The sequence below is a fragment of the Miniopterus schreibersii genome (genome assembly GCF_964146895.1).
Source record: "Miniopterus schreibersii genome assembly, chromosome: 16".
In the NCBI taxonomy this organism is placed as follows: Eukaryota; Metazoa; Chordata; class Mammalia; order Chiroptera; family Miniopteridae; genus Miniopterus; species Miniopterus schreibersii.
Window position 1 is genome coordinate 29,746,342 of NC_138116.1, and position 23,939 is coordinate 29,770,280.

The 23,939-nt window shown below is 39.1% G+C and overlaps 1 protein-coding gene across 1 annotated transcript; it reads right to left on the reverse strand.

Annotated features, from left to right (window-relative positions):
* Window positions 1–166: 166 nt before the first annotated feature.
* NUFIP2 (nuclear FMR1 interacting protein 2) lies at window positions 167–23,025 on the reverse strand. The gene is made up of 4 exons (XM_081162218.1): window positions 22,662–23,025; window positions 15,855–17,582; window positions 2,580–2,612; window positions 167–306 (listed from the first exon to the last, which is right to left on the reverse strand). The coding sequence occupies exons 1-4, from the start codon at window positions 22,933–22,935 to the stop codon at window positions 254–256; spliced, it is 2,088 nt and encodes a 695-aa protein (XP_081018344.1). The 5' UTR covers window positions 22,936–23,025; the 3' UTR covers window positions 167–253.
* Window positions 23,026–23,939: the final 914 nt, after the last annotated feature.

Sequence of the window (23,939 nt, forward strand, 5' to 3'; positions counted from 1 at the left end):
CGGAGATTAAATAACCATGTGTAGTCTCTTGAAATAAATTTGATTCCTTAAGAAGTCTAATTACTTTCAGTTGCCTTTTTTTTAAATAACTATATATATATATATGTATATATATATATTTGTATATATTATCCTGTGATTCTACTTATGGTTCCTCTGCTGCGTTGAAGATCTAGGAGCATAAAAGCCTTGTGTCCCCCATGAACGGTGGCTCTAATGCTGCAGAAAGGTTACAAATAGGCAGTCTGGTCCTTCATTGATCTGGACTATCCATGGCTTCATTGTAAGTGATTATCCTTTTGGGATCTGGAGGGAAGGTTAAAAAATACATAAATAAAAATAAGGCTTAAAATCCTCAAATGCCAATGTTCTAATAACAAATCCAAAATAACTATCATCATTTAAACTGCGCCTCCTTTTAATGAAAATACAATTTAAAGACCATTTCCTATTTGTATTAACACATGCATGATCCACTTTTTCTCAACCCTAAATAGTTCGTATCCCAATAGATTCTCAGCAACAGTCCTCAAGCCCATGAGAGCCTCTACTCTTACAGATGAGTTCAATTAACAAGGGCTAGCTTTATGTGTTTTTCCTGATTTTAAAAACAGTATATTTGAAAAAAGCAGACCGAAAAAAAAAAAAAAGGCTTAAATTGTCAGTAATTCAATACTAAAACACTTGGATTTCTTTTCTTTTGTTCTCAGAAAAATGAAGTAAAATTTTATTTTAATCAGTGTGGACTGTCTATAGTTAGAAATTGTTGAAGTAACACCTAGCACCAAAAACTTCAAAATAAGTTAGTTTGGCAAAACTACCAGTTGTGTCCTAATCATGACTTATTTCTTCCTTCTTCCTTATTTCCCAGAGCACCACCGCCCGTTATTCTCAAAAACAGCAAAAGCCTGTAGACCTGTTGGGTTCAAAGTATAAAACAGAGCTATCTGGCCAAAACACCATTGTTGTTCTAAATTCCTATTATTTAGCTGTATGCTCCCCTCTTCTGAGAGGAACTGATTTTATTACATAATATTTCTACCTGTCACAGAAATTTTTTAAAGTATACATGCTTTAATAAAAAAATAGGAAACTAAAAAAATCTGTCACTTAATGGACAAGTATAAAGACCTGAAAATAATATTAAAAAACTCAAGCTCACCTCAGCTTAAGAGTCAATCTAATTTAGTCCACAGATAATATAATATTCTTTCTAGGACTCCAAGGGCCATCCACTAGCAACCTGCCATGAAGACAATGCTCATTCTTAATAGTTAATAGTCATTTTACAGTAAAAACAGAGAGGTCTACTTTTGCAGGATATATTTTCTAATCTACCCTTTTCCCATATGTGTTTGAATAAAAAGATACACAGAAAGTGTCTCAAAACAGTTTAAGAGCTTGATAGTTATCTTTAGGCCACTGCTGTTTTAGACGAAAAAGATCTGGCCTAAGAACAAGAATGAGTTGGAAAAAGAAGCAGTGTTGGGAAATCAGAGAAACCTACATTTCAGTCCTGCTACTTTCTAGCTTATATAGTAACCTCTCTGGGCCTCAGTTTCCTAATCAGCAAAATAAGGAGATAGAAGAGATTTGTTACGTCTTTCAAGTTCTGAAATTCTAGGAATTTCTCATTCACCTGCAAGTGATACACAATTCAGTTACAGGGCCCAAACCTATTAGTGACTAGTTCTCTAAACCAAAACTCTTACTTTATTTTAGGTATTCCACAACTACCATATTTGAATATATTTGGAAAGAAGGCACACACTAATTAGGAAAGCCAATTCCAATTTTATGAAAATTTTAGACAACCCAGATACAAATTATCCAGTCCCTCTGCCCTCCTGCTATTCACATCTTGTTTATGGGGATAAAAGAAACCAATTTGCTGTTCTTTAGATTTCTAACCATCTTTTCAGAAAATATACGGCCCAAATAAGGTTTTGAAAACAGCAAATATTTTTTTGAACTGTGAATTTCAGTTCTTAGGCTACCCCTTGTCTACCACACAAATACAGATAAAAATTGACCATAAATGGGAACACTTATTCATGTTGATTTCCTAGATTAAAAATATTTATGGTCTGTCTTATTTTCATAATCAAGGGCAAAAGAAAATATTCATGTTCTTCACCTAGCAGATAGAGTACTTTCATATATTTTTTTCCCTTACTGCAGGGGTGGGGAACATCCAGCCTGTGGGCCATATACGGTCCTTGAAATCATTTGGTCTGGCCCTGCCAAAGCAACCGCAGGCGGGACTCAAAATTCAATAAATCTAGGAGTTTTATTCAAGCTAATTTTTAAGTTGATAATTTTGTATGGCCCATGAATGATGTTATAAATATCCAAATGGCCCTTGGCAGAAAAGAGGTTCCCCACCCCTGCCTTAGTGCTACCCAGTCCTTAGCAATCTTGGTATGGTAGCTAGTCCCTTTTGACTGCAGTTATTAAATCATTCCAAAATACAAAGTCTATTTATTTGGTAGGCCATTATTCATGTTATTACCACCCCAAAATAAAGTATAGTAATTAGTGATTAGTACTAACATTTCTGGTAACCTAAACATTCTTACCTTGCTTCTGTAAATTCCAAACAGATTCCATTTCTGCAAAGGAAAAAAAAAAAAAAGAATTATTTTTTATACACTAAGTTTAGTAGAACACAGTTCAAAGCTATGCTGTAGTCTAAAAAAATTAGACTGGTTATTACTGGGCTGGAGATAGTGCTGAAATAGCACAGTTCTATGAAGCTGGAACAAAACAACTCATATTTTTCTATATTCTTAAGAATGTCATTCAGATTTAAGCAGATTACAGAAAGTCATTATCTGAAATCAAACCGCCAAGAGAACTATTTTATCTACATAAATAGAGAAGGTATGTAGAAGCAAGGCTTTAGATAAAATATTTGTAATAGCTCATTGTTATTAAAAACGAACAAAAACCACCAAACAAAAAAAAAACACCAAGTATTTTTTGGCAACCTATCCATCACCCCTCAATGAGGTGCCCAAATCCTCTGAATGAAGCATTCATCAAAACTGATTAAGCTTGGTGCTTAAAATGCCGTATTAAAATTTTACTTAACTCTTGCTACAGGCAAATGGTTCTATTCTTTAAACCAAACTCACTCTTATTTTAATCCTTATGGCCAAAATGCCTACCCACACCTATTTATTAATTACACGGAATCCTTATTTGCTTCAATTCCATTCAAATGTGATTATCTACAATGTGCTCACTTTGGTATCTTACAAAAAGGGAAATATGTGTATGTTCAAACTATAGTGACATATAGAAAGAAGGCAAAAGCTCTACCTGTAAGCATACTAGAAAGCTTCACAGAGGGGATATTTGAAGTCTTATTAAGACAGTGTATGACTATTACACCACAAGAACCTAAGAATTGGACCTTGAAAGGAAATACTGTACTAGAAGATTAATATAAACAAAAGCTACTTAGAAACAGGAATAAGCTCTAACTAATACCGGGAGTAAGTGCTCTTCCTGTGTCCATACAACTACCGTTTTTAAAAGACAAAAAGGTGATTTTATGCTGAGTAACTGGATTCTGTGTAATTGTTTTCTATACCAGCAACCAATTATAGTTAAAGAAAAACAAAACTTGAGCTAAGATAGGATATAACTGGACATGGGTTATAGTTAAGATACAACATAATCCTTTCACAGGGCTAAAATAGGTGTAGAGATCTAAAATTATTTTGTTTTATGAGTATGGAGGGAGTTAGGGAATAGAGAGGAATCACACTCTCCTTGCTCGGCTGCCCCCCACCCCCACCCCAATCAAACTCACTTATAAAAAACTGCTAGATTTTTTGAAAATTTGTCAGAATTGACTATTTGGAGCAAACAGGTTAATTATTCAAATGATCAAAGTAATTATCCAGATAAAATCCCATTAAAGGTATTACAACAACTCTCTCATTTAACAAAGACTGGGAAATAATGCACTGGTTGCCATTTGGCTCAAGAGCCTAGCTGGATACTATGGCCTTTAAACTGCTGGGCAGATGCCCATGCATAGATTGGCAGGAAAATACCCCTCTCCTAGGAGATCTAAGAAAGGGAGAGAATTGTAACCAATCTAATCTGGAAAAAAAGATACATCACAAATGGAATTCTAGTCATGGTGCTCATATTTATTACTCCAAAATAATTTATAATTCCATTAGTTTCAGACAACCAGGAACAGCTGGAATAGTCATTAGACCTGTTATCCTACAAATGTCTATATTTCAGAATGGTTTACTTTAAGAAACCCAAAGAAACACCTTTCCTTGGTTGACCTGACTATAAAAAAACTAACCCTATACAACCAACATTTTTTCTTTTAGTGAAAGTGCAGAAATCCCACATTCTGCAACAAATAAATTCCAGAGTTCTGTATACAGATTATTTGATGCTCAATATGGTAAGTTTGCTTAATGCAAAGCTAAATCTACATTTAGTTGTACATTGAGGAAGAAAAGTTACAATCAAACTTTTCACTTTAGCCCACCTATGCTATAAATTTCCCCACCACAAACCTCAATCTGCCCCTGCACCTTTCTGGGGGGATAGGCGTGAAGGTGGACTACACTTAAGAGTCATAGTAGTGCCCTGCCGAGCGTTGCTCAGCGGTTGAGCGTCGAACTAGGATACAGGCGATCGGGGTTCGATTCCCGGTCAGGGCAAATGCCCGGGTTGTGGGCTCGATCAATAACTCTCTCATCATTGATTATTCTGTCTCTCTCTCTCCCTCTCCCTTCCTCTCTCTGAAATCAATAAAGATATATTTGGGGGGAAAAAAAAAGTCATAGTAGCAACCATACTATTTTAAAGCAAAGTAAAGATATAAATTTTAGAATAAAGATAAAAGTAACTACAGTTGACCCTTAGAACATGGGGTGCCAACCCCCTGTACAGTCAAAAACCTGAGTATAATGTTCAACTCCCCAAAAACTTAAGCTGTCCTTAGTTAAAAAGTTAGCCATGGGCCAGCCTAGCTTCTACCCAAGAAATAAATCAGCATTACCTATAGAGCAATGAATGCAAGTCCCCTTCTTGTTATTTAATATTACTTCTATAATATTAATTACTTCTAATATAACTAGTAGCAACTAGGTTACCTTGATTAGAATTTTGAAGTTTCCATGAACTCAAAGTTAAGATAATAAAAGGTGAAATAAGTATCATTTGCATGTTTGTATGTCATGCTTAAACAACCCTAGTTAAGACCAACAAACAAGGCTAGAGAAAAGATAGGAAAGTAGTGAATTATATTTTGCCCTCTTTTAGGCTACAAAAATCTTGAGTCAAACTCTAAATATGAAATGAGTTAGTTTGTGTAATTTTATTTCACTATTATAAGAGAAAATGAACAGATGAATAGTAAAGAAGGCTACAGAAAGCTCATTCAACTATACAAAATCGTAACATAGCAGTAAATCGTTTCACTTTTAATATGGCACTCTTCTATACACACACTGACACACAGTCTTTAACCTCTCAGTTTTTGTTTTCTTTTTTGTTAATCCTCACCTGAGGATATTTTTTCCATTGATTTTTAGAGAGTGGGAGGGAGGGGGGAAGAAAAGAGGGGGAGAGGGAGAGAGAAGCATCCATGTGAGGGAGACATACAGACTGGTTGCCTCCCACACGTGCCCCAACAAGGCTGGAATTAGAACCTGCAATCCAGGTATATGCCCTTGACCAGGAATTGAACCCAAGACCCACCCTTCAGTGCTCGGGCTGTGCTCTAACCACTTAGCTTCACTTTTTAAAGACTGATCACAGCATCCAATTATACAAATAGTTACTGAAAAATGGCCACAGGGCCAAACCTGCTCACCTAAGTAAAGAGTGCTGCTCTTAAGATACACCAAGGTAGGCAATTTTCTTAAAATCCTGTAGTTTAGATCACCACCCAAATTTGAAATTTTACTATATCAAAGTTTTCAAGTATTTAGTTATGTCTCTTATCAAATGAAGAAAATTTAACATTCAATTTTCAGAGCAGACTTTCTACATAGCACCCTATCACAATGGTTCCTGTAATAAATGTCCAATTACCTGCAAATTCTTAATTCCAAGTGGATTAAAAAGTAACATTTAGGGCTTTCCGTGCTGCTAATGCTCTTGAAAACATGGTGAATGTTCCTAAAACCCGCCGGACTTTCTGTAAGAAGTGTGCCAAGCATCAACCCCCACAAAGTAACACAGTACAAGAAGGGCAAGGATTCTCTGTATGCGCAGGAAAAGCAACGTTATGACAGGAAGCAGAGTGGCTATGCTGGACGGACTACGCCAATTTTCCGCAAAAAGGATAAAACACAAAGAAGATTGTGCTGAGGCTTGACTATGTTGAGCACAACTGCAGATCTAAGAGAATGCTGGCTATTAAGAGATGCAAGCATTTTGAACTGGGAGATAAGAGAAAAGGCCAAGTGATCCAGTTCTAAGCTTCATCTTTGAGGATAAAAAAAATAACATTTAGGCCCTGGCCAGTGTGGCTCAGTAGGTGGAGTGTCAGACTGAAGGGTCCAGGGATTGTTCCTTGCAAGGAGTGCATGCCTTAGTTGTGGCTCGATCCTCAGGCCCGGTCAGGGAACGTGCAGGAGGCAACCAATCGATGTGTCTCTCTCGCATCTATGTTTCTGTCTCTCCCACTTCCACTCTCTCTGAAAAGCAATGGAGATAATATCCTCTGGTGAGGATTAAAAAAAAGGGTAATGTTTAGGATCTAGGGATACAGATCCAAACACAGAAAGACTCTGCCCCTGGTAAGCTTAGTACAGTAGGAAGCTTTGCTAAGTAGACGCATCAACATAAATAAAGCTTGGTGGTATTAAAGGTGTTCTTAAGCAGGGGTCAGCAAAGTTGAGTTCCACCCACGTTTAAAAAAAAAAAAAGTTTTATTGGAACAGAGTCACATTCACTGTATATGTTATCTATGGCTTTTTTGTGTACAAAACAGAATCAAGAATCCAGTAATTGCAACAGAGACCCTATGGCTCAGAAAGCCTAAAATATTTACTATCTGATCCTTTATACAAAAAGTTTGCTGACCCATGTGTAAGTGGTCGAAAGTAATTTATTAAGGCTGAAAGTCACTAAGAGAAAAAGATTTAGGCAAAGAACACTATTCAGAGAACAGAGCTGAATGTCACTAAAAAGAAAAGATTTTAGAGAAAGAAAAATGCTTTTTTGCTATTCACGGGAAAGAGCACAAAGGCATACATGAAGAAAAGTTTATTATTTAATCATTTAGGTGAAGGGAAGCCACTGAAGAAATCTAAGGTCACTGTACTAAATATTAGTAATGATTCTGATGCAACTGAAGAGAATGGATGAAGTAACAATACAAAGAGCCCAGTATATGTTACTGTAAAAGTAATTAGCACAGCTGCATTAGAGACGGAAAAGAAAAAAAATGGAGGTGTTTGGGACGGGATCCATATAGCCTAATAAGGGCTATAACGTTAATTTACTGAGAGAAAAGGCAAGAAAAAAGAGAAAGTTTGGGGGGGAAAAATGAATTCACTTTTACATATGTAGACTGAAGTGGTGATACTGCATATATGTGGTCTGAACTCAGCGTAAAAGTTGAAGAAGTGTTAATACAAAGCGATAGAACTGTATGAGATTACCCAGAGGAGTTTCCGTAGCATCAAAAGGGGTCAGAAGGGACATCGAAGCTGAAGAAGGGAGAATGATACCAGAAAGGTTAAACTGAAGATACAGAAACTAGGAGAGTGGGTAGAATTAAGGAACTGCAAATTAGAGAATTTAGGGAGTGTTAAACCACTGCAATTCTTACATGAAGTTAAGACACTTATAACTTTTTAGTCACCTATTCCTTTTTCTCTAGCCCAATGCCAGGGCCATGGTTTAAGGAATGGTATTTTATGAATTTTAACTGGCCCCTTTTGCCATAAATTGAGCCTTACTTTCTGTCTTCTATACCATGGCTATCATTCTCTTCCTTTAAAAATATAAATCTGAGAATAGATTCAATGACAGGGAAGCATAGATCAGAATGATGAATGTCAGAGGGATGGAGGAGGGCAGGTGGGTGGAGGGGGAAGAGAGTAACCAAAGAATTTATATGCATATATGCACAACCCAAAGTCACAGACAATGGTGGGGAGAGGGACTGGGGAGGGGGATGGGATGGGGTGGAATGGGTCATTGGGGAGAAAAAGGGACATTTGTAATATTTAAATCAATCAATCAATCAATCAATCAATCAATCAATCAATCTGAAAGTGAGCACAAGGTTCAAAACATTTCAGTGGATTCCCACTGCCTACAGGTAGATTGGATCTGTGTGTGTCTTGTATAAAATTTCTAGCATCTGACACAGTGGCTGGTACATCAATAAGTAAATTAGATGACTAAGTTAAGATTTTTAATCTTGCACCATTCACCTTCCTTGAAACAAATTAAATAACTGGCAATCTTCAAACACTTCCATTTCCTCTACCTAAAATATTCTGACTCTCCTTGTTCAACAAGCCAACTTCCACTTGTTTTTTGAATCCCCCCCATCAGTAGATCCTGACCCCACCACCCACCTTAAAGTTTATGTTCCAACTGCATTTTATATATTTTTCTACAGCACTATCATATTAGTAATATTTGTTTCCATGTAAGCTTCCCTAATAGAGGTCCTTAATGACATGATCCTCTCTTTTCATCTACTTATCACAATTGCTTCACACAGTCCTTGGTGCAATAAATACTGATATAGCCCTGATCAGTGTGTTTCAGTAGTTAGAGCATCAGCCTGTGCACCGAAGGGTTCTGGGTACGATTCCCAGTCAAGGGCGCACATCTGGGTTGCAGTAGGGGAGCATGCAGGAAGCAAACAATCGATGTCTCTCTCTCACATTGATGCTTCTCTATCTCCCTCCCTCCAGAATTGTGAAAAATAAACTTCTGTTGTTTATAAGCTAAGAAAAAATTTTTAAAAAATACTGATAAATACTACTCATAAATCAGTCAGGAAAATAATAAAGTAGTATTAGGTAGACCCATTTGAAACTGCTGACATTCAACCTTTTCTGACCTACAAAACCAGAATTTCACATGGTACATACAACCAAATAGATTTAGCACATAATTCTAAAGTCCTAAGAAAAAGACTGAAGCTGAGGGTTAAAACCAAGCAGAGGCTTTTTTTGCCTTTAAAATTAAATGAAACAGCCCTGGCCGTTGTGGCTCAGCTGGCTGAACGTCATCCGGTACACAGAAAGGTTGCCAGTTTGATTCCCAGTTGATGTTTCACTCTAACAATGATGTTTCTCTCTCTCAAAATCAATAAAAATAATTTAAAAATATATATAAATAGGACACTTAAAAAATCATTTAAAAAATTTAAACATGTAAAATACCCATAATGGCTTCACCCACTCCAAAAAAGAAAATACATAAAATATAAGGCCAAACAAGCTGACTCCCACAACTGAGAGCCCCCAGATCAATTTACTGCTAATCATGCCTTCCAACCCTTTATTAAGCCATTTTTACATCAAATTCTGTAGAATTCAGCACAGGGTGGTGACATTGTGGTTTTTTTTCTCCCCTAATTCAGATTGCCCATTTTTTGATGATTACTGGCTATCCCAACACATTTTGCTATTCTGATGTCCCCTTTCTCAAACTGTCCACTGTACCGTCCTATTCTTCTGCAAAGTCTGTCAGAAATTTCTCTCCACCCTTTTCTTTTCCATTTTGACTATACCCATAGAGAAATGTAGCATGTTTTCAAGCAAATTTGGTTAATGTAGTTAGAAGTCACCACTTTTTCAGAAGATCCGTAACAAACTTTTCAGTGTATCACTTTCAATCCCATATTACCAATTTGGAGCTACACCAAACCAGAATAAACAGAATTGTCTGGATCACCTCTAAACACACACTTGGAACTCAAGGGTTTATTTTTGTTTTTTGCTCATTTCTACGGCTATAGGTATTCTAATCTGGTTTATTTTTAAAGGTAAAATATCAAATTCACGTTGCTTGAAATGGAACTGCTAGTACAATGGTAACAAATAGACAATTTCTGTTTTTATAGCATGGGTGGTTACTTCCCTCACCCTCAGAACTTAAGCTAATGAAACCTGAGGGTAAAATTTTAGCTTCTACAAATTCCTTACAAGCTACCTTTCAGACTAATACCAAAGTAAATTCATTAATGCACTCATAAAGCAGATTTAATGAGAAATCAGGCACCCAGTATAGATGCTAAAATGGCAACTCATTGGGGAAAAAAAGTATCTTATACCATCTTAAGAACTACTTGTTACATACATTCCTATTTGTCTCATAGGGAAGAAAAAAAGACCCTCACCTCAATCTAGGAAATTTAACCAGGGCTGAAACCAAAGTCAAATCTTCAGGTAACGGGATTAGAAAATATTAGATTAAAATATTAATAATCTCTAATATTAAATAATCTTTAATATTAAAAATATTAAAGATATTTTCTAATAAGATTAGACAGCTGTGAAGAAATCATGAAGAAACTGTTATAAAATGCAGTAAAGGTGAAAATACTTATTAAACATTGTGTTAAAAGGAGGAAACTTAACATTCAGGTCATTCTGTGAACAACTGTCTAAATTGTATATATAGTTCCCCATCAGTTTTATGGATCAATTAACCATAACTTGTCTCCTCATATCCCGTTTGCCAAATCCGGTAGATGAAAATACAAAGGGAAAACTCATGTTATTTCTCTGCCTATACTATTCCAAGAGGCTGCCTGACCTACTTCTAGTCACCAGAAAAAAGGTTTCCAATCCACCTTACAAACTAGTGTCACATTAATCTATCTGAACACAGATCTACAAGTCAACTGCTTAATACCAACTAAATTTTTAAATCACTTGAGTATAATCTGATAGGACAAAAAAATAAAAATAAAAATCAGGAAACCCAGGCTTAAAAATGATAAATGATTTGCCCAAGTACACAGGAACTGGGAAGAGCAGCATTTAAACCCTTCCTCTGTCATTTAAATTACTTCCATTCCATCAGCCTATTTCTCTGACACTCAAAAGAAAAACCTCCTGATCTGGCAGCAACTTACCTTCCTTCTCTTTTATAGTCCCTCAGCACATCCCAAGTGGATGGATCCCTTCCCATATTTACATTTACTCATGATTCTCCAACTTTTGTATTCTTTATCTTCCTCTTCTCTGTATTTCCATCTATCAAAAATGTTCCCTATCTATCAAAAGCCAGTTTCAAGACCACTGTGCCTCCATGAAAACCATACATTTACTCTTTCTACTTTTACTCCATTAAATTCTCTCTTCTCTCTTCCGCCACTGACATTTCCTAGTTATTTGTATCCTTATGACAGTTAAAATCTTACCTTATAAGCTTGTTACTGTTTTCTCCTCTACTAGATTAAGTTCTTTAAAGGAAAATACCCTTCCATAACTAAGCAAAGTACTTTGCTTATGGTGGGTACATCATAAGGGAAAGGAAAAACATACACAAATTATTGCACAACTCAGTAGTAAAGAAAACACTGGCAAATAGTACAGAAAACTTACAGAGAGAAGGAAAAAAGAATTAATGTGAGGAAAGTTCTCTAGACCCTGAGTTCCCAACCCCAGCTGGCAATTAGAACCACCCAGTGAGTTAAATTTTTTTTATTCCAGGGCCCAGCCCAGATCTAGTGAATCGAATCATTTACCCCAATAACCTGCAACCTCTGGAGGTAATAGAAAATCAAATTTTTAAAATTTCATGCAATAGCCTAGAGTTGCCTCAGGGATATCTTATACTGGATAGCTTTCATGTTGACTCACCCCAACCATCAAGAATTAAATCTTAATTCCTCTCCCCTGAATCTCTATGTGCTGGGTAAAATTTACCATATCAAACTATTTTTTAATGAATATTCCAAAATGTTAGCATTTTAAATGCTTGTTATCCTTCAGTGCCTTATTAGCCAGATATGATAAATCAACCCAGTTTAAATTAACACTGACCAAACACACAACTAACATCAATCTACCATATTTCAACAGACTTGGCTTCAAATGACTTAGACTACTTCAAAACCAAAGAGTAACCTTAGAAAATTAGGATCTAATGTTATAAGCCTTTGACAACAAATCAAAGAATTCTACTAAATTAAGAATTATAAGTAACTACTTTGAAGGAGGCAGCTATTGCATGTCCTAGGTACGTGCATCAAAGGTATCACTCTAACATATTCAAAGTATTGACCAGTTAAATGTTATACCTGGAATTTGGTTTTAAAAACTCCTACCAAAAAAGTGTGAAGGTAAATAGCTGAAACAAGAATGACAATGCTTTTTAAATGTCCAAGCTAGATGCTGGGTACACTGGAGATTATATTATTGGGTCCATTTCTGTGTATACTTAAATCTTTTCATAATCAATTTAAAAAGATACTACTTTTTAAAAGTTTTGCCTCTTGCCCTAGCTGGTTTGGCTCAGTGATGAGAGTGTCGGTCTACCGACTTAAGGGTCCCTGGTTTGATTCCAGCCAAGGGCTTGTACCTTGGTTGCAGGCTCAGTCCTCAGCCCTGGTTGGTGCTGGAGTAGGAGGCAAACAATTGATGTGTCCCTCTCACATCAATGTTTCTCTCTCTCCCTCCCCTCTTTCCACTCTCTCTGAAAAGCAACAGAAAAAATATCCTCGGGTGAGGATTAAATAAATAAAGTTTTGCCTCTTGAGGATCACTTTAGATAAACAGGAAAAGAGGACATACCTCTCACCTTAAATATTGGTACTGCTATGTAACAGTACTACGTGCCCTCAGATAATACAAAGATTAGCAGTCTTGTTGCTTAAAAAACTAGCATAATATATATAAAAAACCTAAAAGAAAGATCCCCCAAACCAGAATTCCCACCAATCCCTTTTATGCCTCAATGTATCCTTCATTTCATATCCTCAACTGTATTGAGCAATCAGATTTTTAATAATCTGAAGTACTTCTAAGGCTGCAAGTAATTAATGTTTAATCTAAAACATGCACCATTCCTACTGAACTGACATAATACACCCTCCTACCTACTACTTCCAAATAAAGTTGTTGAAGGGCTTATTTTTGACAGGAGGTATACACAGAACTTCCAATTCTAAACCTAACTTCAACTCACTTAGAGATTATTTTTGAACATTTGAAGACTACCTTAAAGGACCAAGAAAATAATACAGATACTTTTTTAAAGAATACTCCAACAAGCCCAACTGATGAGTTACCATCCTTTTAGGGTTTAAGAAAACTTAAAAAAAAAGAAAAAAGGGGGGGGGACCTTCACTTATGAAAAAGATCCTCAAATCTTCAAAAAGTTGTGATTCAAAACAAATCCAAAGAAAAAGAGAAATTAGTGACCTAATGGGCCAATCTACATTTGGCAGGAATTCAAAGGACCTGCCACTTTGGGATCTAATTTAACAGAATACTGCATATCATTCTAGAGGGGGAAAAATAGTCTTTACTAATTTAATCTCAATAATGTCCAACTACAAAAACCAAAACTACCCACTTCACTAAAGCAAATCTTTCAGTAACACCACCCAAACTAAATATAACTGCATCCATGTAGGGGCATTTAGTTTATCTAAATACCATTGATTTCATATTTAGTTAGCCTATCTATACGGAAAATGCATACAGAATACCTAGCAATAAATAGGAGTTAATACTCCCATTTTAAAAGGCCCGCAGTTCTTCATAACAAAAATCACACAAAACCACCAACCAACCACCTAATGAAACTTATCCCAGAATCTTCTGCAGGTTGTGGGAGATAACACAACCAGATATCCTCTGAGGCTCACACAATGACCACCAGCACAAAATACTCTGGTAGATTTTCCAAGTAATGGTATCTAAAGGGCAGATGGCACAGAAAATAATACCAAAAACACCCAACTCCCCTGGCAGAATTTAACTTATAATTAACCACGTCTTAAGAAACTAAGCATTTCTTTTTTGCCTTGACTTTCCTAAAAACATACAGCTCCTGATTAACTTTAGAAATTGGTTTTACAGAGAGGGAAACATCTATTTGTTGTTCCACTCATCCATGTATTCATTGGTTGCTTCTTACATGTGCCGACAGGGGATCAAACCCACAACCTTGGCATATCAGGTCTAGGTTGTATCCCACAAGGACTAGTTAACTTATATTTACTTCCAAAGAGCAGTGCTAGAGAAAAGTGAAGACAGATCATTTTACCTGCCAAGAGTTCTACTTCTAATCTCCCATAAGGCAATTCTACTTGCTCCCATTTTTAAAAAGAAAAAAGTAAAAGGACATCTGTTTATTTCACTAAATGTCTTCCAGTTTGCAGATAAGGGAAGATATGCAGACTAAGTAACTTGCTTAAAAGTCACATAAATAGCTGCTAGTCACCTCTGAGGCAGTGATTCTTCCAGTGAGAATATGCTAATTACCACATCCCCACAGTATATGCTGCCCCAACCCTGCAGCTGGCACATGACTGCCTAAATGAGTCAGTTAAAAATGGAAAGTGCATGAAACTAACATTGCATGTCAACAAAAATTGGAAAATAAATAACCTTTAAAAAAATATTTTTTAATGGTAATGAACAGTATTTATTAGATGTGTGAATGCATGGGTATGCATTTGCTTGGGGAAGGGGTGAAGGACGAAGGTGGAAGACTGAAAATCACCCTTTTTAAAAGCACTGAAGTTGTAAACTTCATTAAACCTCATTATTTGCTTTGCAAATTTAAAGAAATCTGTTTATGCCATACAGCAAATTTTTCTTTAAGACACAAACCATATTCTAGAAAAATTATTAGCATGGAACTTGGAAGATTATCTGGTTCTTTAAAAAAAAAGAAAAGTATCTTTACTGGTTTCAGAGAGGAGAGAGGGGGAGACATCAATGATGAGAGAGTCATTGATCTGCTGTCTCTTGCAAGCCCCCCACTAGGGACAGAGCCCTCAACCCGGATATGTGCCCTGACCAGGAATCGCACTGCGATCTCCTGGATCATAGGTCAATGCTCAACTGCTGAGCCATGCCGGCCGGGCTCTCATTCTTTTTTTTTTTTTAAATATATCTTTATTGATTTCAGAGAGAGGAACAGAGAGAGAGAGAGATAGAAACATCAACGATGAGAGAGTCATTGATCAGCCACCTCCTGCATGCCCCTGACTGGGGATCGAGCCCGCAACCTGGGCATGTGCCCTGACCAAGAATTGAACCCCAATCACCTGGATCCTAGGTCGACGTGCAACCACTGAGCCATGCCTGACCGGGCTCGTTCCGTTTTAACATGGGCTTTGGGGCTATGAAAAGGATATCCTCCCAAGAGCCTGGTCTCTACAGTGCTGTGTTTACCAATATAATTTGTCTAAATTATTTTCTAGTTACCATTCAGCACTCATTATCCCTAATCATTTTAAGCAAATTATAACTATCAAGTAAGCTCACTAATGATGTAAAAAGCAAATGAAAGGGGACATCTGCTAAAAAAACTTAAGAACTTTTTAAGAGCGTTCAAGAAAGAACATAGCATCATCCCTTTAGGCACCCCTCTTTATTCTCTGAACCAAGCAATAGGTCAATTATACTTGTCTATATAAATGCGTTGAAGTTGCAAAAGTAAACATTTCTTCTAAATTTCAACCATACTATTTCCAAAGACCCTGAATTAGTTTGTTATCAGCTGCTTATCCATATTACTCTCAAGTAAGGTCTAAAATTCTTAAAGAATGTGATAGCAATTTACAAAATTCACCCTTAATACAACAGCTAATAAATATATATTACACTGACCAATAAGAACCTTTATATAGGAAACAAATGAGTTACCTTTAGTGTGATATACAATAGCAGCCCTCAGGTCAAAAGAACCCCAGCTATCATTTCTTTCTAGGCCTCTCTGGTATCTCTGTTCTTTGGCGGAGCCTAATAAAGTGTTCGTAGGAGACGCCAGAGGATTTTGATTTTCTATCTCATAGTCCTTTGAGAGAAACACTAAAGCACCTTGACTACTGGTGTCTGCTTTTTGCAGGTCACCTATATGACTGGGTTCCAAGGATAAGGCTCCACTCTCACTAGTAGTCCCAGATTTTAGAATGCTACCCAGAACTTGAGGACTAGTCCGTTTTTCCAGCTCATAAGCCTTGGGAAACACAGGATGCTCAGTTCCTGAGGGGATTATTTCAGCACCCTGTGAAACCAAAGTGGCAGGATATTCCCCTTGAAATGTCACCTCCATCACTTTATGATCTGATGACTTCCCAATAACAGTCTCAGGGCCAGCACTGGGCTCATTTATAAATGATAAACCCCACTGATTCTGGAAGATATCCCCCAGGTTTTGCTGATCTGTCTGAGAGGGTAGATCCACTTGTTGTGCTGTGCTCAACAGCATAGTTTGCATATTTGAAGGGTAGATAAAAAGGCTAGATTTAATTTGATCAACAGCTGCTGAAGTCAGACTCTTATCCTGGAGAACTGAATCAGTCCCAGAAGAGATGGGTGTCAGAGTATTAGCAGCAGTAGTTAGCAGTGGCTGACCCCCTGGAGAATACACACTTGCATCAGTCCCTGCTAAAACAGGCCCATTAGAAAAGTTGGCTGAAGTAACAGATTTCAGCGCTGACATAGGGACCTGGGATAACCGACTCGAAGATTGGGTCTGATTTTCCCCAGTAGATGACGAAGAGGATGAAGATGAAGATGGTGACACAGAAGAGTTCTGTACAGTTTTGTTGAGGTTTTCCTTAACTTTGCTTGCATAACTTATTTTAGGAACTATTTTAGCACTGCTATTGTCCACTGGAAAAACTGGGGGTGGTTTAAATAGGGTCCACGAGTCCTCTTTGGAGGCAACAGCCGAAGCATGCTTTCCTTTAGGCCGATCGTCAAACTTCTTGCTACTCACACCAGGTTTAACATCAGAGCTTTTCCGCAGCATATCACCCACAGCTGGTTTTCCTCGACTTGTTCCTCCAGGCCCAGTTTCATACTTCCAAATGGGCCTCGAACCATCTACTCGATTTCCCTTTTGTTCACTGTAGTCAGGCTTGAAAGCTTCAAGTCCCTGTTTTAAGGTTGGGACACTGGTCTCTTGTTGCATTATTTTGTCCTGCACTAAATTAAGGTTTTCACAACCCTTGGCACTATTGCGCCTAGCTTTCCTTTTTTTAGGAGTGGTATATCCGCTCTCAGATCCACTACCATCATTATCTGCTCCTTTGCCCATATAACCATTAGTAATATAGCCAGAATTATTTGTTACAACACCATTTGGAATTGCTACAGTATCACTCTTATCTACAGACTGGTTTTCTCCAGATTTATTTTCATATGACTTTCCATTCTTTTTGTCCATACTGTTTTTCTGAATGAAATTCCTGGTTTTAATTCCTGCTTTCCCAAAGGTGCTGGACTTTATAGTTGGCTTCAGGTTAGTGTCTACAACTTGTTGGTTGCCATTGAGGACCCTGGAAATAGGGTTGGTAGCTTCATCAGAACCGAGGTTCTTTAAATGTATTTCTCTTTCTCCAGCATTACCATTTAGTTCACCATAGCCTAGGGAGGGGAAAAAAAAGGTTTTTAAAAATTACAATATACAAATTACAGTAGTACTTAACATTTAAGGAATGTTTATTTACTATGTGCTAGACACTATGCTGAGCTTTAGCGTTATATGTTCTATTTCACAGTTGTCTGAAAAGACACTTGTCAACCCCAATTTATAGATTAGGAAGTCAACTAAGCAAAGACAGGACTAAGCAGGGATTCATCTAACAGAATCATCTAACAGATCAACCTCTCCATCATTCTCACAAAACTGTTATAAAATTTCCTTTACAATTAAGAGCAGAGCTACCCTGTGGGCAAAACTGTTATACTGATACAGTAATTTTAAGTATTACAGGGAAATTAAAGACTCCATTTCTATGAAACCATAAATGATGGATGGTGACCATAAGCAGTTTCTATTGCATTCTGTCAAACAAAAATCTAACACCTGTGAACTTTTTTTCAAAGTAGTTAAATTCATTTTGACACTTCCCAGACATTAGATCATACTTTTTAGCATGAAACCAAAACACTTATTATACTAATGTTTCTAACTCTAAGATATATTTTCTTCATTTTACATTTGGGTAAACAGATTCTCAGAGAAATTAAGTAATCTGTCCAAGTCACAAAGTGGAAGAACTGGAAATATCAACTTCCAGTCTGTCTGAAACATGGTTTCCTATTACTATGTCATACTGCCTACCCAAATGATGCAGTAAGAAAATATTTACAAACAAAAACTTCAGTGAAAGGTAACTATTTTTAAAAAATGTTATGGTATTCATTGTTATGAATTAAAAATGTTATGTTTAAGACCTTCAACTGCCATAAGCAATTTATTACTGTACGTGATTCAAATGAGTCCAACCTTTCCCATTTCCTTACTAGTAAAATAATGATATTAGTTATCTACCTTTCCATGAAATGTTACCAAAACATCTTGAGCTCAAGTCATTAGAAACAAATACACAACAGAAAGATACACACACACACACATTCATTCAAGGCAGGGGGTGGGTCTCTAACAGGAATACCAAAAAATTTGCCTTTGTCACTTTCATTCACTCTCTTGGGCTTTTAATCTGTGAAGGTTAAAAGGCACATGAGTTTGTATATTCTTAGGTTTTGAAATTTTGTTTTAATTTCTAATATAGTAAATATCAATAGATATATAGTTCCGGAAAGCTGTTCAGGAAGCAATTTGTTCAAAAACGGAATCATTTTTCCCATTAGAAATGTCAATTGAATAAATCTGTTCCAGATCCCCAAATAATTCCCTTTTAACCTTTCTTATATACAGTATATGCCTAATGTACTGTTTAACCTATAAATAAGCACGTCTTTTCTTAAATTTATTGAACTACCCCCTACTAGCCTTAAACAAATTTTTCATATATCACTGCCTCCAAAATGCCACCAGCGGCTGCTTTCTGTTCACCCAATCAACAACAGTTTTTCTATCTACTCAACTGCCAGTGATTGTTGTTTTGTGAGCAATTTCACACCCTTAGCAACATTAGCACTCTTGATAGCCTCTTTATGTTTTAAAATTGTACTAATCGTTTTGCCACAACAAAAGCATTCTCTCCTTTGTTGCCTGAGAGATGTTTTTTGCTGTGCTGACATATCAGCATGAAAAGATTGTCAGGCAGAAAACTGAAGTTTTGGTCCACAACCAAGGTTTTACTGTATAAAGAATACTAAGATTGAAAAGAAATTTTGGGAACCATTGTTTTAAAAGAACTTGATGTGGAATAGAACAGTCTGGGAAGATTCACAGAAGGGCTTACTTTTAAGTTATTCATTCTACATCAGAGAAAAAGGTGGGAATACTGAAATGAGCACAGAAAAGCATTTTCTTCTACTGTATTAACTTTCAGGAAATAACCTAACAAAACATACTTAAGACATAATCATTTCCTAAGAGTGGCACAAAACTTGTACAATGAGAATATATTCTATAGAAGTTGTACTTTATTTTTTGGCTGCTGAAAAAGCTGTATTAGCTAATCAAGTCAAACTTGGTGTAAAACTTCTAACTATGAAACAGTAAAAAAGGGATCATTGCTTAGGATGCTTTTCTAAATTTTTTGTTTGTTTTAGAAAAGCAGAAAGTCCCAACAGAGAGGCTCTCAACATTTTCAACAGATATAAGTTTACCTGTGTACAACTCTAGGCCAAAGAGAAGAACTACCCATAGCATTTAACATGCTAACAGGCTAACAAAGGTTTGTACCCTTGAGCCCATTAGTCATAACTTTCCAGATCTCAAAGGTAAGTAGTCTTAAACATAAAAAAAAAAAAAATCCAATGTCCAAACCAAGTTGGACCAAAGCCAAGATTTTTAAGTGAACTAGAACAATTGTTTTTAAGATTACTAATATTTAGTGCCTCTGATGTCATAAATCACAGTTAAAAACCAGCTTAGAAGCCACTATGCTTCCACCTCCAAGTTTTAATGACAAAAAAAATTTCTCATTTAACTATATAAAATTTTCCCTGTGGTAATCTTGGCATACAAAAAGTTTGCCAGAGAGAGGTTTTCTTTTTAAAATTCAGGTATTCAAGAAAAATGTAAACACTAAAATTACTGAGAAAAACTCCCCCTCTCCTCCTAGTGCTTTCATTATTCAGGGATGCCATGCTAAAAAGCATCTAACCCTACTTCAAAAGGACTCAGCAAAAGTTGAGTCCTGATAAATCTAGCTTTGGTTAGAAACTGAAATTACTGAGTACATTTGGCCCTCTTTTGCGCCCTCTTCTGGATAAAGAAAAGCTGTTCCTTTATGGGCTTGTGAGTCATAAAAGCCCACCCCAACATATTGCAGATATATTTCAAAAACCCTCACTAAGTTTTTCTTAGTAAATTAGCATTATGCATGTTGAAGCAACAGTACTGTGACCTGGCCACACATGAAGAACTGCTCCTCCCAAATTGTTTATATTCTTTCACAACTGCTAAACCCAGTTTCTCCTCTTTATCCCTTCCAGGAATAAAACACATTAATTTGAAGGATGTCACTTTGAATGGTACTGGAGCTGCTTCTATGTGTAAAGAGGAGTCCTGCAGGGGTATATTAATATCTGACTGACAAAATACTGGTCAGTAATATTGCCTTATATTCCAAGCAACCATAATAAGGTAAGATTTTCTCACCTTCAAGTTGAAAAAGACTAACATTAAAAAGATCTAGTGTTGCAGTTTCTTCATTTTTAAATCCTTAAGATTAAACACAAAACATTTATATGTTTATTTCCACTGCACACCGTCAGTCCCTACCACCCCCCAAAACGGAAAATGACATTTCCATTTCAGTCTTCAAGTCACATTAAGTCTGCCATAGAAAAAGTTTTTTCCTGCTCTCAGTAACTGCATGTATCACATTTGACATGCGTGGTCATAAACTTTTTAAAGTTCATTTCTTAAACATTTTCTAAAATGGCTTTTACCCTCAATTTAACATTTGTTAAAACAAGAGTTTGGGAATCAGTATCAGTTCGAAAATGGGAAAACACCTTTCCTTTCAATGTGGAAAAAAGCCTCATCAGAGGCAACATAGTGAACCAACCTCACGGATGAGTTCAAAAAAACTTGCCCTCTCCCCCATACAATCAAACATTTTTCAAATCTACCTCCTCAAAAATACTACCCAACCCAGGACGTAAATTGGGAGGCGGGGGGGGGGAGGTTGGAGGGAGTTAGAACAAGCTTATTTTGTAAAAATGAGAAGCTAGAAGGAAAGGGCCCAAGTGAAAGCCTGAGAGGCGGAGTCGTGAGCGAACCTGGCAGGAGACAGGGTTCCTGTGGCAGAGAAACTCGTGACCGGGGAGCCCGGTTCCCGCTGAGTACCCCACCCGGCCTTCAAGCACCGCCTCTACCCAAAATGTATCCCCCGCACCCTCAGCCCTCCAGCCCGGAGGAGCGCCGCGGACGCCGCCCGCCGTCTGCGGCCTCCTTCTCCCCCCAGCTCCGCTTGGAGACCGGCTCCCCGCCCCGACCGCCTGCGCCTCACGCCGCAGCCGGGAGCGGGAAACGCGGAGGCCAGCGAGCGGGGCCCGGCACAGGCCGCTCCCCTCGTGGCCGTTTCCCTCCCCCACCCCTCACCCCAGGGACCCGCCCGGGGCCGCGCGGCCGCCACCGGATTACACAACTCCGCTGGCGACGGGGGAGGGGCGGCCACGGGCCGGGGCAGGCAGCGCCCCCGTAGTGCAAGGGGCAAAGCGATCGCGGGTGGGGACCCCGATCCACCGGCTCCGCCGCGCCGGGCGAACCTCGACACCCTCCCCCCTCCGCTCCTTAGTGGGCCGGAGTCTGTGACAGGAATCGGCTTCCAACATGGCGGACAGGAAGCGGCCCCGCGAGGAGGAGAGAACATTCCAGCCGCGCCGGCTCTGGGGGGGAGCGGGCCCGGGGCGCCGGCCGCAGAGGAGCCGCGGAGACTGACTGCGGGGTCGGGCGCCCAAAAGGGGCATCTGGGAGTGGAAATGACCCGAGAGACGAGGGGTCCCAACCGACCCCCCAACCCCAGACGGGGAACCCCAAGGCCACAGGTGGGCTTGGGGCGGAGGGTAAGGGAGGGCACTTCCTCAACTCTGCCCACCTACCCTTTGCTTGCCGCCTGCAATAGGGTCTCGCGACACCACCACAGTCGAGATTCGCTAGGCCTTCCTGAGTTCCACCCCGAAGGATTTGGGGAGGCTAGGTACATCCCAACTGAGGGCCCCCAAATTAAGGTCCTCCCAGGGCCGCAGGAAGGTAAACGGGAAAGGAATAATAAGGCCAGACTTCCCAGGCCAACCCTCCAGGTCTCCCTCAGCCCGGGCGGGGGCCGGGAAGGTCACACTGGCCTAGTTGGGCCTCTCCCATGCTGAGGGGAAGGAGAGCGCGCTGCAAACCCCGCGGCCCAGCCCAAGCTTTGGGAGAAATGAAAGGGGCTTCCCAGACCCGCAGGACTGACGGACGGACACACACACACACAGAGACACCCCGACCCAGTCCGCGCTTTCCAGATCGAGCCCCACCCCCATCTCCCCTATCCCCCACCCCCATTCCCCTTCCCCCACTCGTCCTCCCTCACAGACCTGTTTTCTTCTTCGGCGTTTCCTGGTGCTGCTGGAGGGCGTGTTTCTGCTCATGTTTCAGCGGCTTTGGCTGGGCCTTGGGGCTGCCCTCGGTTCCATGCTGCAGGTATTGGTGAGGCTGCTGGTGATGGTGGTGGTGATGGTGGTTGTGGCTGTGGTTATAGAAATAATAATGGTGGTGGTGGTGCGGCTGCTGCTGCTGCTGGGGGTGATGGTGCGGATGGTGGTGGCTGTGATGGTGCTGAGGCTGTGGCTGGCCGGGCTTCTCCTCCATTGAAAGCGACTGGGACTCCCTAGCTGAGGCTGCGGGCTGCCTGCACCGTCAGGATCTGAGACTGCTTCTCCGGACTCACTCAGTATATCTGAGCGCGTCTCGCCAGCGCACTGGTTAGCAGAGCGATTTTGTGAGATTGGCAGCCGCGCTCCAGCAATCAGGAGCCACGCTGCGCCGCAGGCCCCGCCCCCAGCCAAAGCCTCTTTCCTTCCTCTTCGCCACAGCCTGCCGGCCAACGCCGCTTACCCTGTGCAACCTCACAGGGCCGGGCCTTCAACGTCAGCACTATGGCTCTTTCTCCGGTCGCTTTCTCTCCTTCACCGCGCAGTCGGCGAACAGCACTTTCTACACTCTTCGCCCGCGAGCAACCTCACGTCGAATGTAGCAGATTCCACGGGCGATTCCACTGGCTCTGGGAGCCATCTGTTGGTTTTGCATCTCCTAGAATCTTTTAGCTTTTTTTTTTTTTTTTTTTAATCCTTTTCCGGGTAACCGGAGGGGAAGCTCAGTTCCTTAACCCTGAGACCACTAAAGGCGCGATACAAAAAGAGGCAATACATACATTTTTAAGATTACAAGAGCTTCACAATCGGTAGATCATTTTGTATTCTGGATTAATTTTGCTTTATATTCATATGCTAATCTCTTCCTTTCCACGAAGGGATTATAAGGTTCCACAATGGGGTATCTGTGTAATTTTCTAAAAGGGCACAAAGGGTTTAAAGCACTGTTTCTTTGTAGTTGGAGGCAATAGAGAGCAGGAGGAATAAAAATTAAAAATCTACACAGAGTTAGTTGTGGTGTGCGTGTTTTTAAACTCTGCAGGTGACGTCAACTGTGGAACCACGATAGGTTTTAGAATTATGAAGAGTTGCAAGAGCGAAGAAGGAAAAGAGCACTTTAAAAGTGATTAAGTTTTGGAAAAAATTGCATTTATGGAAAATACTGGAATTTAAATATTCTTGCATTTTGTTGCGACTTAGCCTGCATTATCACATCACAGC

Excerpts from the sequence above, each read along its gene's own strand:
- NUFIP2 (XM_081162218.1), bottom strand. The coding sequence starts at position 22,935 with ATGGAGGAGAAGCCCGGCCAGCCACAGCCTCAGCACCATCACAGCCAC. Across the intron at positions 2,613-15,854 it reads TATTGTATATCACACTAAAG|AAATGGAATCTGTTTGGAAT; the intron begins GTAACTCATTTG and ends TTTCCTTTGCAG. Across the intron at positions 307-2,579 it reads TTGGAATTTACAGAAGCAAG|ATCCCAAAAGGATAATCACT; the intron begins GTAAGAATGTTT and ends CCTTCCCTCCAG.